We start from the raw sequence: 17,517 nt of genomic DNA, 5'->3' as shown, positions 1-17,517 counted from the left end.
TTTCGGGAAATGTTATTTTACACATTCTATTTACTGTTATGTTTCATTTTACGATATTTCGTTATTTAATCACTTTTGTGACATTAATAAATGCCCTATCTTCATGCAAAGCTTGTGATATGTATATGTAGACATCCATACGAGGGTGACCCGAGCAATGACTTTAATTATTACATCGACCTTGGACACTACATTAATTATATGCAGCGACATGTCAAACATTTTTGCCAACTTTATAAGTGCGATGATTTGACAGAAGGGAACAACACTTTCATCCCTATATCCAATATTTTTTGAAAATTGATTAGAGTACAGGTACTGTGATATTGAAAAAAAATGTTTCTTGTATCAACTATGTGTTGAGAAAAAACGGAATTAATTCGCTTAAAAGAGATATTGGATTCGTTTCAGCACACTTTTTTCCCGCGTGAGTGTAAACATATTGAAGGTGCACAAAGGAAGCAAATTAAGCTATTTCACGGTCATCAGATACAATGAAATTTGACGACATAACAATCCTTCTCGGCGAATTCGGAAGATACCAAAAGATCCTATATTGCATAATATGCTTTCCAGTAATATTCAATGCATTCAATGTGATGATCGTGGTGTTTACGTTGGCACTGCCAGACTTCAGGTAGGACTTTTTTATCGCCTTTTAAATCGGCCCATGGTGCAGTTCAAGTCCATTCCTGAAGTGACAAAGTCGTTGACTTTATAAATGATACACATCACATACCAAACTGAAAGACTCTTGATCATTAGCGATTCCAACAATTAAAAACGTATCCTCTCAAGGCTAAACAATTGTGCAGAAGTTGGTTTGCATTTCACCAAAATGTGGGTAATTTGCTTGCAATAAACAAAATGGGAGTTAAGGAACAAAAAAATCGACCAGGAAACCTGTACAGTCGAGTAATAACCATGAAGTTTGGAAAATAGGAATATATACATGAAAGCACAGTTACAACATGCGCAGATATGCCATATTTGTCGAGAAAATTCGAAAAATTATGGATAAAATCAACACGTTTATTTGTTAACATTGCCTCCTCAGCCACGATCTGTTCAATAACTTTTTTTATCTTTAATGTTATGATACCAAACTAAGATGTCGATGGAAGAATATGTTTTTCGCCACATACTGGACGCATACATTTTTCAGAATTTAAAGAAAAAAGTCCACTTACCAGGCAAAAGTTGGTACCTAAATCGGTACTTTTCATTCTAAATCCGCCATTTTGTTTGCCATGAAACAATTTTCTGACTTAATGTTTGCATGAAACGAAATTACGTCCTCCCCTATGTTAAACGTTGCGTACGATGTATTGTATTTTAGGTTATATTTCTTAAAATTTGACCTATAATTATTATATATTAATTAATTGAGAAATTGTTGCTCAATCTTTGCAGATGTCAGATCCCAGGTCTTGGAAATGATACCTTTGAACTCCAGGGAAAATGGCACGCTTACCAAATTAATCAAACAATACCAATGTCGGAAGAAGTTAATTCAAACTCGTATGACACGTGCCACGTTTACTCACCTGGAGAAAACAACACCAAGATTGAATGCAACTCCTGGGTCTATGACCAGTCCACGTTCCAGGACACCTTTATTACAAAGGTAGAACACACAATAATAAGACCAGATTGTATTTTAAATGACCTTACAGTCGTATACAATATATACTCCAAAGAAAAATATCACTTTAAAAACTGACTCAATTCCAAACATAGTTATAATATTTCCGAATAAAAATCATATGGTATTTCAAGGTTTATGTCTAGGATGGGGCTAATATTACATGGACCTAGAGTTGGTAAATTGTTCACTGCTATCATGACGGTAAAGTTGGAAGGTAGTTGGAAGTTGGTATTTGGGAATTCGAATAATCAACTACTTACCAGTTGCCAGTTGGGTATTCAAATATTCAACTACCTGCTAGTTGCCAGTTGGGGATTCGACAAACACTGTTTTAATTCACTTTTATTCGTATATTCGCCAGTCGGATATTCGACCATTTCCAGTCGATTATTCGCGAATGTTCAACTGCAAACCAGTCAGTAGTTGGGGATTCAGTTTATGTCTTTATGTATGGTTTTAAACGTCACATATGGGAAAATTAATCCCCAAATTAATGTTTCTTTATGCATGAACACATCTGTTAACACTGTTTTTATTTACTTTTATTCGTATATTCGCCAGTCGGATATTCGACCATTTCCAGTCGATTATTCGCGAATGTTCAACTGCAAACCAGTCAGTAGTTGGGGATTCAGTTTATGTCTTTATGTATGGTTTTAAAGGTCACATATGGGAAAATTAATCCCCAAATTAATGTTTCTTTATGCATGAACACATATGTTAACACTGTTTTTATTTACTTTTATTCGTATATTCGCCAGTCGGATATTCGACCATTTCCAGTCGATTATTCGCGAATGTTCAACTGCAAACCAGTCAGTAGTGGGGATTCAGTTTATGTCTTTATGTATGGTTTTAAAGGTCATATATGGGAAAATTAATCGCCAAATGTTTATGTATGCATGTACACATATGTTTCTTTGCGACAAACACTGTTTTAATTTACTTTTATTTGTATATTCGTCAGTCGGATATTCGTCCATTTCCAGTCGATTATTCGCGAATGTTCAACTGCAAACCAGTCAGTAGTTGGGGATTCAGATTTTGTCTATATGTATGGTTTTAAAGGTCACATGTGGGAAAATTAATCGCCAAATGTTTCTTTATTCATCTACACATATGTGTATCTTTGTGACAAACACTGTATAAAATTACCTTTTCTCGTATATTTGCCAGTCGGATATTCGACCATTTCCAGTCGATTATTCGCGAATGTTCAACTGCAAACCAGTCAGTAGTTGGGGATTCAGATTATGTCTATATGTATGGTTTTAAAGGTCACATATGGGAAAATTAATCGCCAAATGTTTCTTTATGCATGTACACATATGTATCTTTGCGACAAACACTGTTTTAATTCACTTTTATTCGTATATTCGCCAGTCGGATATTTGACCATTTCCAGTCGATTATTCGCGAATGTTCAACTGCAAACCAGTCAGTAGTTGGGGATTCAGATTATGTCTTTATGTATGGTTTTAAAGGTCACATATGGAAAAAAATAATCGCCAATATTTCTTTATGCATGTTCACATATGTATCTTTGCGAAAACACTGTTTTAATTCACTTTTATTCGTATATTCGCCAGTCGGTTATTCGACCATTTCCAGTCGATTATTCGCGAATGTTCAACTGCAAACCAGTCAGTAGTTGGGGATTCAGATTAAGTTTATATATATGGTTTTAAAGGTCACATATAGGAAAATTAATCGCCAAATGTTTCTTTATGCATCTACCATATATATAGACATAATCTGAATCTCCAACTGCTGACTGGTATGGTAAGCAGTTGAATATTCGCGAATAATCGACTGGAAATGGTCGAATGTCCGACTGTCAAATATACGAGAAAAAGTGATTTTATACAGTGTTTGTCGCAAAGATACATATGTGTACATGCATAAAGAAACATTTGGCGATTAATTTTCCCACATGTGACCTTTAAAACCATATATATAGACAAAATCTGAATCCCAACTACTGACCTGTTAGTAGTTGAACATTCGCGAATAATCGACTGGAAATGGTCGAATATCCGACTGGCGAATATACGAATAAAAGTAAATTAAAACAGTGTTTGTCGCAAAGATACATATGTGTACATGCATAAAGAAACATTTGGCGATTAATTTTCCCATATGTGACCTTTAAAACCATATATATAGACATAATCTGAATCCCCAACTACTGACTGGTTTGCAGTTGAACATTCGCGAATAATCGACTGGAAATGGTCGAATATCCGACTGGCAAATATACGAGAAAAGGTAATTTTATACAGTGTTTGTCGCAAAGATACATATGTGTAGATGCATAAAGAAACATTTGGCGATTAATTTTCCCACATGTGACTTTTAAAACCATACATATAGACATAATCTGAATCACCAACTACTAACTGGTTTGCAGTTGAACATTCGCGAATAATCGACTGGAAATGGACGAATATCCGACTGGCGAATATACGAATAAAAGTGAATTAAAACAGTGGTTGTCGCAAAGAAACATATGTGTACATGTATACAGAAACATTTGACGATTAATTTTCCCATATGTGACCTTTAAAACCATACATAAAGACATAAACTAAATCCCCAACTACTGACTGGTTTGCAGTTGAACATTCGCGAATAATCGACTGGAAATGGTCGAATATCCGACTGGCGAATATACGAATAAAAGTGAATTAAAACAGTGTTTATCGAATCCCCAACTGGCAACTAGCAGGTAGTTGAATATTCGAATCCCCAACTGGCAACTGGTAAGTAGTTGAATATTCGAATTCCCAACTACCAACTACCAACTACCTTCCAACTTTACCGTCATACTGCTATCTCTCTTTTGTGTCGAATAGTTTGTAATCATCTGTGCTGATATGTATTGTTATTTGTTCACTTAGTTCCAGAAAGATGATATCTTCTAAACAAAATTGCCATTTGTTCCCTCAGTTTAACCTGGTGTGCGGTTTAGAACTTGCTAGAGCGAATGCGAACATGCTGGTTATGGCAGGAATGCTGGCTGGGTCTGCGCTTGTTGGAATATTCGCCGACATGTATGTAAATACAGTTATCCAACACTTCTAACAAATAAATATGTTAGAATATAATAGATTCATGGAAGCTGGTTGCAATTGATAAACTTTTAAAATTGGTTAATCCAACGAACCTATTCTAACCACGTTTGCGTTAACTGAGTGTAACTAAATCTTTATAGTAACCGACCTTATGACCGCATTAAGAGCGGTTTATCATTCATAAACATTTCAGTGAATAAAATGTATGCACTCAAATTAAGACACAACTGTGTCCGAACGACGCTTAACGAGAAACACAAGCGTTAAAACAAAACACACACAGCAAAAACGGCCTATAGTCTCAAACCTAATATACTTGGTTGTATTTAGAATACAAGCAAATAATCATAGCAACGTGTTGAATAATAATATATACATAATATGCGCATGAGTTAGCATGGGGGTCGAAACTAAAGCTGCTGAAAAATTGCATATTTTTAGTAATTTACGGGATATATCCCAATAACTATCATGTAAAATCTGAGTTTTGTTCTCGATATTCGGTGTTATAGTGTGGCTTAAACTGAACTTTTACTTTTTGTGAATACGGATGACCAAGTGACCCAAAAAGAGGAAACAGGGACACAGTGGCTCGCCTGTGGAGGACTACGACGCGAAACGTAAAATAGGTACCGGTCAGGGAAATCAACAAAATTCGTCGGTATTGCATATGTCACCAAATCAATCCAACCAAGTGTTCAGTTATTCAACTCTATTAACCAAATGACTCAAATGACTCCTGTTGCCCTGATGAATTCTCAGCAAACCTCCATCATATCATATGAATGTTCCCAGGGGGGCATCGCCAGTACTGTGGCAGAATTCGAACTCGGACTAATGTACACAAAAGATAAGGCATCGCTTGGATAATATGTACACAAAAATAGTAGGCGAGTAGCACAATTTAAGTTAATGTGCAAGGTACAAATGCTTGTTTGTCCAACATGTAGTACGAAACCACGCACATTGAGAAAATCAACCAATTTGTGAGCGATCAATACGATGAAATATGCACTAAAACATTAGAAAACTCAAATAAAATAAACGTGTTGAAAACACAGTTAAAAACTTCGAGAGCACGTTCATTTAACCAATGAGTCTGTTATGGATCTTAAATGTCGATCTATGCGAGATAAATGATAGTTATGGGGAAAACTCGGGGGTCCTGGGGAATCAATGTAAAAGCAGCATGTCCAACATGACGTCATTTCCGGGAACAAAGCAGGCGGCCAGCCATCAGGTCAACCGTCTCGCAATTCGTCGGGAGAACAAATTCGGGGGGGGGGGGGGGGCTGCGAGGCACAAGTGTAGGGCTTTTGTAAATCTATCTTACAAATGGAGTAAGCGAAAACGTACGTCCGCATAGAAAGACCCCACCGTGCCGGTGACTTAACATATGGTAAAACTTGTCCAATTGCAGCGAAATTTTTCGGACATTTACTCTTTGATGTAAGTTAAAGATACCCTACGGAGGTTAAAACAACAGGGGCCCTAATGTAATATCCGCCGGAAGTCAACGTGCGTCGACGCAAGCTGTTCCCGGTACTCGGAAAGCTAGAGATGATGGAAAAAACAAATTACATATTGTTAATAAACTAAATATAAACCTACGTCGGAATCAGACCCAATAGTTAAGTATTCTCTTCACAGTCAGAGACGCCACTCTGATTCCTACTCATACTCCAACATTAGTCGGTGATTTGTGCCTCAAGCCAACCCGACAATCCAGCCGTATGTTACGTCAACAATGTTTTCGACGATCCAACCAGCATTTGTTTCGATGCCCAAACCTTCGTATACGTTGACGTTTTAACCGCCGTATAGGCCCCTACTGCTGTCGACGTCCTAGCCGTCTTGTACGTCGACGAACCAGCCAACGACTGTATGAGAATTCAGCCAACGACCTTGCCGAGGACCCAGGCGACGACCGTACCGAAGACCCAGCCGACGACCGTGCCGAGGACCCAGTCGAAGACCGTGCCGAGGACCGAGAGGACGACCGTGCCGAGGACCCAAACGGCGACCGTGCTAAGGACCCAGACGACGTCCGTGCCGAGGACCCAGACGACGACCGCGCTAAGGACCCAGACGACGTCCGTGCCGAGGACCTAGACGGTGACTGTGCCAAGGACCTAGACGACGTCCGTGCCGAGGACCTAGACGGTGACTGTGCCAAGGACCCAGACGACGACCGTGCCGATGACCCAGACGACGACCGTGTAAAGGACCCAGACGGTGACCGTGCCAAGGACCCAGACGACGACCGTGCCGATGACCCAGACGACGACCGTGTAAAGGACCCAGACGGTGACCGTGTCAAGGACCCAGATGACGACCGTGCCGAGGACCCAGACGGCGACCGTGTCAAGGCCCAGACGGTGACCTTGTCAAGGACCCAGACGACGACCGTGCCGATGACCCAGACGACGAGCATGTCGAGGACACAGCCGACGACCGCGTCGAGGACTCAGACGCCCGCCTCATTGACGACTGCGACGACGGCTGTCTCGGGGACTCAACCAACGACAAAGCCGAAAGCTCAGCCGACCACTATGACCCTGGCCGCGTCGATGAACCAGCCTGCTGTTGCGACGACGGCTGTCTCGGGGGCCCAACGGACGACAGCACCGAGAGCTCAGCCGACCACTATGACCTTGGCCGCGTCAGTGAACCAGCCTGCTGTTGCGACGACGAATGTACCGAGGGCCCAACAGACGACAGCACCGAGAGCTCAGCCGACGCCGACACCCACGCCGACGGGTTTGCTGATAAACGCCGCCGATAACAGACTAGGACATCGGAGAAAAGATTGCCATCAATGTTGGTTTTTGGATTATTAATGAAATAAAAACATGCATTAGTTATAAGGAATTTATTTCTATTGGAAATTCATATGATATCTTATTTTTGTTTGAAACGTGGTTCATGGAAAGTGATGAAATTTCAGTTGAAAATCATAATGCGATATCTGTTTCAAGTTTTCAACACATTGCATATTATCACTAAGTACAAATCAACCACTGCAGTTTTAGTACCAATAAAGATATATACTCTTTCAAAGGGGAAAAAAGATTAACCGTTAATAGTACATGTTGTTACAATAAAAATCAGAGCGGACTCAATACCGTGCCAAGTTTAAACACAGCATTATTGTAAGGACAACTCATAACTGAAGCACGTCATCATTGTGTGTGTTGTAAAATGTGCATTTATGCATTTATACAGGTTTGGTAGAAAAAGAGCATTTCTGTGTACTGAAGCCCTGTTAGTTGCTGCGATGTTTGGGACGGCATTTGCTCCAAACTACCAAGTGTTGGCTGCATCAAGATTTCTGGCAGGGTTTGGACAGAACACATTTCTGCCTGTGTTTTCAATGGGTAACTCACGAATTTAAGTCTTCCCTAATTGAAGAGGTTTCTAAATACTAAATATTTTACGCAGGGCGGATCCAAGATTCGACGTGAGAGGGGGCGTAACATTTTGATATGCGCCCCTCCTTCTGAACCGAAATTTATTTCGTTCAATGTGTTGCCAGTGGGGTGGTAATCCCCCTAGAAAGTTTTAACATAATCTAGTCCGAAATGGTGCATTTTGGGCGTATTTTATTACTGTTTTCTCCAACATTGAAATACTTGGACGATCCGCTAGTGATCTATATGTAGATATGGCGTTTCACAGTGAATTACAGATATAGAGAGGATTGCTATTGTTTCAGTGTTTTCTAGATATAAATTTATTAGAGACTTATCCGTGAAATAAAAATTATATGTCATTGCTTCAAGCAGACAAATAACAAATTCAAATGTTGCACTTATTCGGAGAATGGCCGAGGAGTTCCGAATGATGTTGCACTGTTTTGAAATTTTAGTCCGGTCTTACTTCCATATCTGACTGCAGCGCGCAGATGGCCGGGACACAATGTCAACGATGTAACGTTCTCATACAATTTGGCGCGTTTCTTTTCTTCTGGAAAACTATAATTCCCTGTCATTTTATATCATTTATATATTAATAAGATAACAAATAATTGGTTTAGTTCAAGATCGCAATATGTCTCACCTAAAAAATTTCAATCGTGAAATATAACGATCGGTGCTCGTGTTCGAACTGACGTTAAATTTTGATATGACAACAGGCTAAACTTTCGAAACACTAAAAAATATCAGTGAAATATCAATTTTATTTCACTGTTAAATCTCAATAAATCACCGGAAAGCAAACAATTACAATTAATTTTAATTAACGTTAAATTCAAATACATGCATTTTTCCGATGTAAATGCTTACAGTGAACATTTATCTATACGTTGTTTTTTGTATGATTTTCATATCAGCGATGGAACTGGTCGGTCCTTCATACCGCGTGGCGGCTGGTATAATCGTCGAGCTGTTTTGGTGTGTCGGCCTATTCATTCTCTGTCTTTTGGCGTACTTTGTCCGCTCCGCGACCAACCTTACACTTGTTGCGGGGGTTCCTATGATCCTGGTATTCCTTTATATATGGTATGTACAAGAATATTGAATTTATGATAGTATATATATAATGCACTGTTAATGCTTAATTCATTGATTCACGGTCTCTATATAGGCTTATTCCAGAATCTCCTAGATGGCTGATCTCCAAAGGAAAGAACAAAGAAGCTTATAAAATCATACAGAAAATTGCGAAGAAGAACCAGGTCACTCTCCCTGAGAACGCCATCGACGAACATAGTGTGGAGTCAGGCGAATCAATGTCTGTTTTCAAAATGTTCACAATTCCAAAACTTCTTATTCGGACCTTGATAATCTACTTAAATTGGTGAGTTTTGTTTGTCAATGTTTCATTTTTTCAATTGTGCATACACTTGCTAAACCTTTTTTCATTTCAACTTGGATAAAATGCTCCGATGCCGTAAGTATAATATGCCACTATACCTTGGGTATAAAATGCCACGATACCCTGGGTATAAAATGCCACGCTGCCTTTAGTATAAAATGCCACGATGCCTTGTGTATAAAATGCCACGGTGACTTGGGTGTAAAATGCCACGGTGACTTGGGTATAAAATGCCACGATGCTGTGGGTATAAAATGCCAGGATGCCTTTGGTATAAAATGCCACGATGTCTTTTGTATAAAATGCAACGATATCTTGGGTATAAAAATGCCACGATGGTGTGGGTATAAAATGCCACGATGCCGTGGGAATAAAATGCCACGATGCCGTGGGTATAAAATGCAACGATGCATTTTGTATAAAATATCAGGATGCCGTGGGTATAAAATGTCATGATGCCGTGGGGAAAAAATGCCACAATGCCGTGGGTACAAAATGCCACGTTTCCATGGGCATACTGTCGTGGGTACAAAATGCCACACTGCCGTGGGTACAAAATGCTACACTGCCCTTGGAACAAAATGCCACACTGTCGTTGGTGCAAAATGCCACGCTGTCGTGGGAACAAAATGTCACACTGCCGTTGGTGCAAAATGCCACGTTGTCGTGGGAACAAAATGCCACACAGCCGTTTGTGCAAAATGCCATGTTGTCGTGGGTACAAAATGCCACACTGTTGTTTTCAAGTAGAAATGTTTTTGGGTTGAACTGATAACTGGCCAAGAATCGATATATTCCTTCTCGAATAAAGATGGCAACTATAGTTTCAAAGAAGTACTATTTTTTTTCGAAGAGTAAGTATTATATTCACCACTGAAAAGTTAGGCATTACTTCGTTGGTGAGGAAGTGAAAGAGGGAACAGATAAACATATATGTCCCTACAATGGGATTTCCTCAATTTATAGCTACGTGTCAACAAATTACCCGGTTAAAACGCAAAAATATCGTGAACATTTTTATTTGTACACACCGCAAATGCTTTTATTTTTGTTTTGTTCATGAAAGCTGCACCCTAACAGATTGACAACTTTTTCTTCTTCTTTTTTTGTCTTGGAACGAGACACATTTTGCGAAAATGCATGGAAACCATTTGTATTAGACTGCTGACAAAAATAAGATCGCAGATTTATATTCAAGTTGAAAAATTGATGTTTTATGCATTTTTCTTAAACCGTTTAATCGTGGCATCCATGGATAAATTCTGATATCCTAAATGCAATAAAACAGAGGGACTCAGCTTTTGAACAGTATCAAAAAGTCAGAAGTGATGAAAATTATAGTACTTTTAAAGCATTACGCAACAAAACACAGTATTTGATTAATTCATCCAAGAATAGCTTTTTCACTGAGACTCTGGAAGAAAACAAAATGATTCAAAGTCCCTGTGGTCTATTCTTAAAAATCTTGGCTTACCTTCTAAGAAAGGGTTATCTTCTTCAAGTTCCTATATTTGTCTTACTATTGGTGGTGATATTTGTTTTGATAAGAAAACTATTGCCGACTCTTTTAACACATTTTATACCACAGTTGCCTCTAACCTTGTTGAAAAATTACCAGTTTGTGTAAATAAGTTTGGAGAATCTTTTGTGACAAAATTTTATTCCAATTTAGGCGTGTTGTTAAATAGCTTTTCTTTTTCATTAGTTTCCGAAAATCAAATTTTAAAATATTTATCTCACTTAAGTGCTTATAAGGCAACAGGTTTAGATGGTATGTCTTCTCGTTTTTTAAAAGATGGAGCTCCTATTATTGCCGAACCTCTTGCTCATGTCATAAATTTATCCCTTATTCAAGGTGTGGTACCAGATGATCTTAAATCCGCTAGAGTAGTTCCCATATTTAAAAAGAATGACAAAACTTCTGTAGGTAACTACCGCCCGGTTTCTATTCTAAGTATTGTATCAAAGATTTATGAAAGGGTTGTACATGTATATGACCAAGTTGAATCATACTACAAAGTAAACAAGTTATTGTATAAATTTCAGTCTGGGTTTAGAAGTGGCTACTCAACAGATACATGTCTAATTCATTTAACAGATTTTATAAGGATGGAAATGGACAAAGGTCACGTAGTAGGTATGATTCTGTTAGACCTCCAAAAGGCTTTCGATACAGTCGATCACTCAATCCTTCTTATGAAGCTTCGATCAGCAGGACTTGGTGATGACATTTTAAGATGGTTTGAATCCTATCTTTCAGATAGAAAGCAACTAGTTGATGTCTCTAGTACACATTCTACTACTTCTACTATTACATGTGGAGTTCCTCAGGGTTCCATACTAGGCCCTCTTTTATTTTTGATTTATGTTAACGATATGTCAGCCGTGGTTAAAAACAAGCTCTTGTTATACGCTGATGATTCTGGCATACTTGTTTCAGGTAAATGTAAGTTTTCTGTGGAAACGTCATTGAAAGATGACCTGCATCTTGTTAGTCAATGGTTGGTTGATAATAAGTTGTCACTTCATTTGGGCAAAACTGAGTCAATTTTATTTGGGTCTAAACATAAAATAAGGTCAAACTCAACACTTGATATAACATGTAATGGTACCACTATTGAACCAACTTCTGCTGTTAAATATCTTGGCGCAACTATTGATCAGACCCTATCTTTTGATTCTATGGCTCGTTCGATATTAAAAAAGGCTAATGAAAGATTAAAATATCTATATCGAAAGAAAGTTTACCTTACAAAACACACCAAGAAACTCCTTGTCATGGCCTTAATTCAATGCCATTTTGATTATGCCTGTTCTATGTGGTATCATGGTCTGACCAAGTTACTTAAAACCAAGCTCCAAACCACACAAAATAAACTTATGAGGTTTGTTTTGGATCTTGATGCAAGGTCTCACATTGGCCCAGAACACTTTAAATTACTCAAATGGTTACCTGTCAACAAACGTGTAGACCAGATTATCTTGGGTCATGTCTTTAGAATAAAAAATGGCATAGCCCCGGACTACATGGGAGACAATTTTATCTCCCAAGATACTGTACACACACATAGGACAAGGTTATGCCAGAAAGGGGCTTATGCTGTTCCAGAGGTCAATTGTTTTGGGTTAAAGTCCTTCTTCTTTTCTGGCATGTCCTTATGGAACAAGTTGCCATCTTGTATCGCACAGACTAAGAAATTACCTGTTTTTAAATTGCTAGTAAAGAATCTTTTTTTAGATAATTTGGCATAATTAGTTACGCTATTAAAAAGCTTTTTTTTCATTTATTTATTCAAAGATTTTCAGTAAAGGAACTATTTTAACTTAACCTCGCATTTTATAAGTAATACATACTGTCATATTCATACTTTAATGTGATAGTTATATATAACTTTCTCAACTATAACTTTATGTTACTAAATTATGTAAAGTGACTGTGATACAACTATGGCAATATTTATTTTAATGCATAAAAACTAACTTTCAATATATTTGTGCAATTTCGATTACAGCTATATTATTACTTAAATATGCAATGCCTCCCTATGCCATGCCAACAAAACAAAGGACCACAATGGAAATAAGAGTCTTCTCTTTTTTGTGTCATCCTTGGTTCGGTGTGCCTGTCATGGCTATTGATAATATCATGTATGTATAATGTTATTTACTATACATCTTGTTTATTTTAAATGTCCATGTATGTGCATTCCTTACTGAAATAAATCTATCTATCTATCTATAAAACATTATTTTTCGAACTGAAATATGAAAATCTGCGATCTGACTTTTTTGTCATCAATCTTTTATATATGTGAGAAAACAGCTTTAAATAGGAATAGGAATAGTTTATTTGGATATAAAGTCAAGAGAGTTAAACATAATAACACATTAAAATTACAACGTATATATTTGTATGCATCAACTTATATACTATACTGTCTATTCATTACGATGTAACTAAAATATAATTAAAATTATACAACCTACATTCTCAACAAATATTTTTTGCTGTGAAATAAAGTCAAAAATAGTCATATTTAACTTGAGCATTTACTAGGGAGTAAAAGGAAGAGCTCGACTGTTCCAGGGCCGTGGTTAACATGGTTTATTACGGTCTTGGCTTGAACGTTGGAAATCTGGGTGGAAATATCTACGTCAACTTTGCCATCAACAGCGCCGTGGAGACGGCGGCGTACCTACTATGTCTCGTTTCCTTGCACAGAGTGGGTCGGAAGACATTGCATTCTGGAAGCATGATTGTCGGCGGCGTCGCATGCCTTTTGACAATTTTCTCCACACTTTATGGCGGAACATGTAGGTACACGCGTACATAAGGCGAATTTTTTTTTGTTTCCACTAACCCGACCGACTCTGTATTTTCCTCCCGAGTCTACACTTTTTTGCAGACTCTGTATTTACCTGCCGACCCTACACTTTTTTCCAGACTCTATATGTTCCTGCCGACCCTACACTTTTTGCCGACTCTATATTTTCCTCCCGACCCTACACTTTTTGCCGACTCTATATATTCCTCCGGCCCTACTACCGACTCTATATTTTCCTCCCGACCCTACACTTTTTTTGCCGACTATATTTTCCTCCCGACCCTACACTTTTTTGCCGACTCTATTTTCCTGCCGACCCTACACGTTTTTGCCGACTCTAGATTTTCCTCCCGACCCTACACCTTTTTACCGACTCTATATTTTCCTCCCGACCCTACACTTTTTGCCGACTCTATATTTTCCTCCCGACCCTACACTTTTTTGCCGTAGTGTGGATTTTTTTGTAATTTTCTAAAAAATGTGCATTTTTAACTGAACATGTTAAAATTTTACTATTTAATGTTTAAAACTTTATACAATAGTGATATGCCCTGATAAATGTCGGTTTTGGACAGAATCGGTTTTCAAAAAAATGTCTTCCTACCTACCTACCCAATTTGTTTTGGAGATGTTAGTGGAAACAAAGACCTTTTAAGCCTAAGAAATAAAAGGCTGTCCCCCCCCCCCCCATGATTTCTCCAGAGTTTTATGTGGCATGCATTTTGAGAGATATTTTTCATGAACAAAAAATGACAGCAATATTGACACGACAATTAACGCGTTTAAAGTACATCTTTTATTCAAAAGACACCACACAATAATTATATGATGACCTTATAAAATTACGTTACAAGTGACAAAACTACATACAGAAAAGACTTATGTGCACTCTATGTAACACTTACATGTTTTGTCAAATATTTTTACAGCCTTGCATTGGCTGACAATAGCCCTTTCAAACATCGGGAAGTTTGGAATATCTGCAGGATTTGCAATCGTGTATATCTGGACAGCTGAACTGTTTCCCACGCTGGTCAGAAACTCGGGGATCGGTTCTAGTTGTATGGTCGGACGTTTTGGAAGCGTCATTTGTCCCTACATAACAGACCTTGTGAGTTTAATAAAAGAACGCATTTTGCTATTGTTTTTATTCGCTGTAAAGCAAGTATAGTTTAATATTGAATTTCCAAAGCTAGAACTTTTGTTAGCTACATCAGGAATCGGATCCGACATAGCCTCATTCTAACCGCTATTTTTTTCTCACTTTTTGTGTAGATGAATCCTCCTCTTCCTTAGTGATTCACTATGTATGCGCTATATTGCCCCTAACAAACGTTATTTATTATAAATTGACTTCAGGACTTAATTATGCTACTTAAGTTCTTATGTTTCCACTTAATTAAACACCATTGTACCTTAGTGTGTATACCACGTGATAAATTACGTCATTTATGCTACGTCTGAAAGGAACATTTTTCTTCAAATGAAGACTTAGAACATAGATAAATTTTCTATTCCTACACCATCAGTGTCAGAAATCTTAACTTTAGTTACGCTGTAAGTAGATCGCGTAGTAATTTCAATTTAGCAGTTAAACTTAATTACTTTACTCTTGGGAATCATATTTTTTTTAATTCAATTACACACTCCAATGACAATCCATTTAAACTCAGTTATACACAATACATGTTAAAAAACACTGCATTTAATTAATGCATTTTGTTTACGAACTACTTCTACTGATTTACCGGCATACACCCTAGGTTGTTTTCGATGGAAAATGGTCGCGAGTTCCGAGTGAAAATGTCTAATTAAATGCCAAAGTATTATACAACATATTTAATAATAACGATCGGAAGAGATTTTTGCCTTTTCATAATTTCTAGTGGTAAATCTTACACACGAGACAATATACTCCATACCGCGAATTTAAGTTACGATGTTCACCAGATATGGTTTGCTTTGCCATGTTTATTCCACATCGGGTCACCAACTAACACAGTAACGTATATAGCACGTCCACGACCTGTTTACATTGAGCAAGTTAAGAAAAATGTTCTACTTTTTCATCGGAATCGGATAAAAGTCGTCATTTTGGTACGATATAATTGAGTGACCCAATATTGAATAAATAATATGCGGTTACACGGTGACTAGGCCCTGACCTATGGCGTTGCGTCATTCGTGTTTGTTGCGTGTGATGTTTTAACAATGTTTCATCAATTTACAAATTACAATCAGGGTCGTTTTGTGCCGGGAAAATTTGGGCAAGCTCTACCACTGATTGTGTTTGGCGGTCTCTCCGTAGTTGCCGGTTTACTGTCCCTTTATTTGCCGGAAACCAACGGAGTTCCTCTGCCGGAAACCATACAGGATGCAGTCAACTTCGGCACCAAGTTTGTATACCCTCTTCCATAATGTTTCTAATTTAAAAAAATGCCGCGTAGGACCTATTGTCCGATATCTTATATTTTGGGATTTATATAAACTGGGGCTTTGTCTCCATTTTGCCAGAGAACTATAATTGCAATCGGGTTTGTTTGATATGAACCTAGGTAAGGTATAATAAGATTCATTGGAATGGGAAAATAGACGCCTTTTTGGTACGATATAAAATTTGGTGACCCAATATGGAAAAAATATAGGGTTGACCGCGTGACCAGTCCTGAACCAATGGCGTTGCGTCATCTATGTTGGTATAGGTGTGAATCCGTTTGATATATACTTGTTCAGGTTTGTAAGAAATACAGCTAGTTCGTTTGAGCTGAAGCTTGTTAAATGGTTGGGTTTCTTATATATGTAGAAATGGAATGCAGCTAAAAAGAGGTAACATGCACGAGTTATCTTCGCATTGCATTGTTTTTCTTTAACCCGTGGTGGCTGAAACAAACTGAATAACGGGATCACATGCTGAACTACAAATATTACCACTGTTGACTCTTTCAGGAAGGAGAAAAACAATGATGCCAAAGAGAAGGCCTCTTTAGTATAACCAACATGTTTGTGAATGCGCTAATATTCAAGAGACAACACTTCCTCAAATACTACGTGTTATTCGAGTTGTTTGTTTTCTGTAAAACTGTACTCAGCATACTTACTGTAATAAATATGAAAAACGCATTACTTTTCAGATGTAAACTTCGAACTGTTCGTGCTATTTATTTGCACACAAACGTGTGTGTTTTTGCTTTTAACAAATATTAATAGGCTGATCTTCAATAATACGTTACAGGCATATTACTTGGATTATTTTAAAAGCAGTTTATTAAAGCAGTGTTTGAAGTATTAACTCAATATCGGAAAGTCAACCAAGTTCATGCGATTTCTTTTATCGCGAAAGCATAAAAATACTTGCAATTTAAACATATCTTTACTGATGACGATGTCTTGCTTTATATTTGTAAAGGGTCATGCAATGAAGCTACCTGTAAAGTTTCATTGAATTTGGCCTGCTAGTTTCAGAGATTTTTTTAAGCAAAACAGTAAGTTGGCCATTTTGTTGTTGTTGTTGTTGTTGATCAATCCCAATGCCTTGTTGTATTTTTGTAGAGGGTCAAGCAATGAAGCTTCCTGTAAAGTTTCAGTGTATTTGACCTGGTAGTTTCAGAGATGTTTTTAAAAGCAAAACAGGAAGTTGGCCAGATTGTTGTTG

General features: G+C 37.8%; 1 protein-coding gene across 1 annotated transcript; it reads left to right on the top strand.

The window, feature by feature from the left end:
- The first annotated feature begins 494 nt into the window (after positions 1-494).
- LOC128246252 (organic cation transporter protein-like) lies at positions 495-16,925 on the top strand. Its single transcript, XM_052964444.1, has 11 exons — positions 495-637; positions 1,414-1,627; positions 4,598-4,701; positions 6,572-7,542; positions 7,983-8,099; positions 9,056-9,224; positions 9,310-9,522; positions 13,628-13,854; positions 14,795-14,976; positions 16,107-16,261; positions 16,812-16,925. Exons 1-11 carry the CDS (start codon positions 495-497, stop codon positions 16,855-16,857), a joined length of 2,541 nt encoding a protein of 846 aa, XP_052820404.1. The 3' UTR covers positions 16,858-16,925.
- The last annotated feature ends 592 nt before the right edge of the window (positions 16,926-17,517 follow it).

The sequence above is a fragment of the Mya arenaria genome, chromosome 9, assembly GCF_026914265.1.
Source record: "Mya arenaria isolate MELC-2E11 chromosome 9, ASM2691426v1".
In the NCBI taxonomy this organism is placed as follows: domain Eukaryota; kingdom Metazoa; phylum Mollusca; class Bivalvia; order Myida; family Myidae; genus Mya; species Mya arenaria.
This window is presented reverse-complemented; position numbering and strand designations above follow the sequence as displayed.

Coding starts and splice junctions, on each gene's coding strand:
- LOC128246252 (XM_052964444.1), top strand. CDS start 495: ATGAAATTTGACGACATAACAATCCTTCTCGGCGAATTCGGAAGATAC. Junction 8,100..9,055: donor TCTGCCTGTGTTTTCAATGG/GTAACTCACGAA, acceptor TTTTCATATCAG/CGATGGAACTGGTCGGTCCT. Junction 16,262..16,811: donor GCAGTCAACTTCGGCACCAA/GTTTGTATACCC, acceptor TGACTCTTTCAG/GAAGGAGAAAAACAATGATG.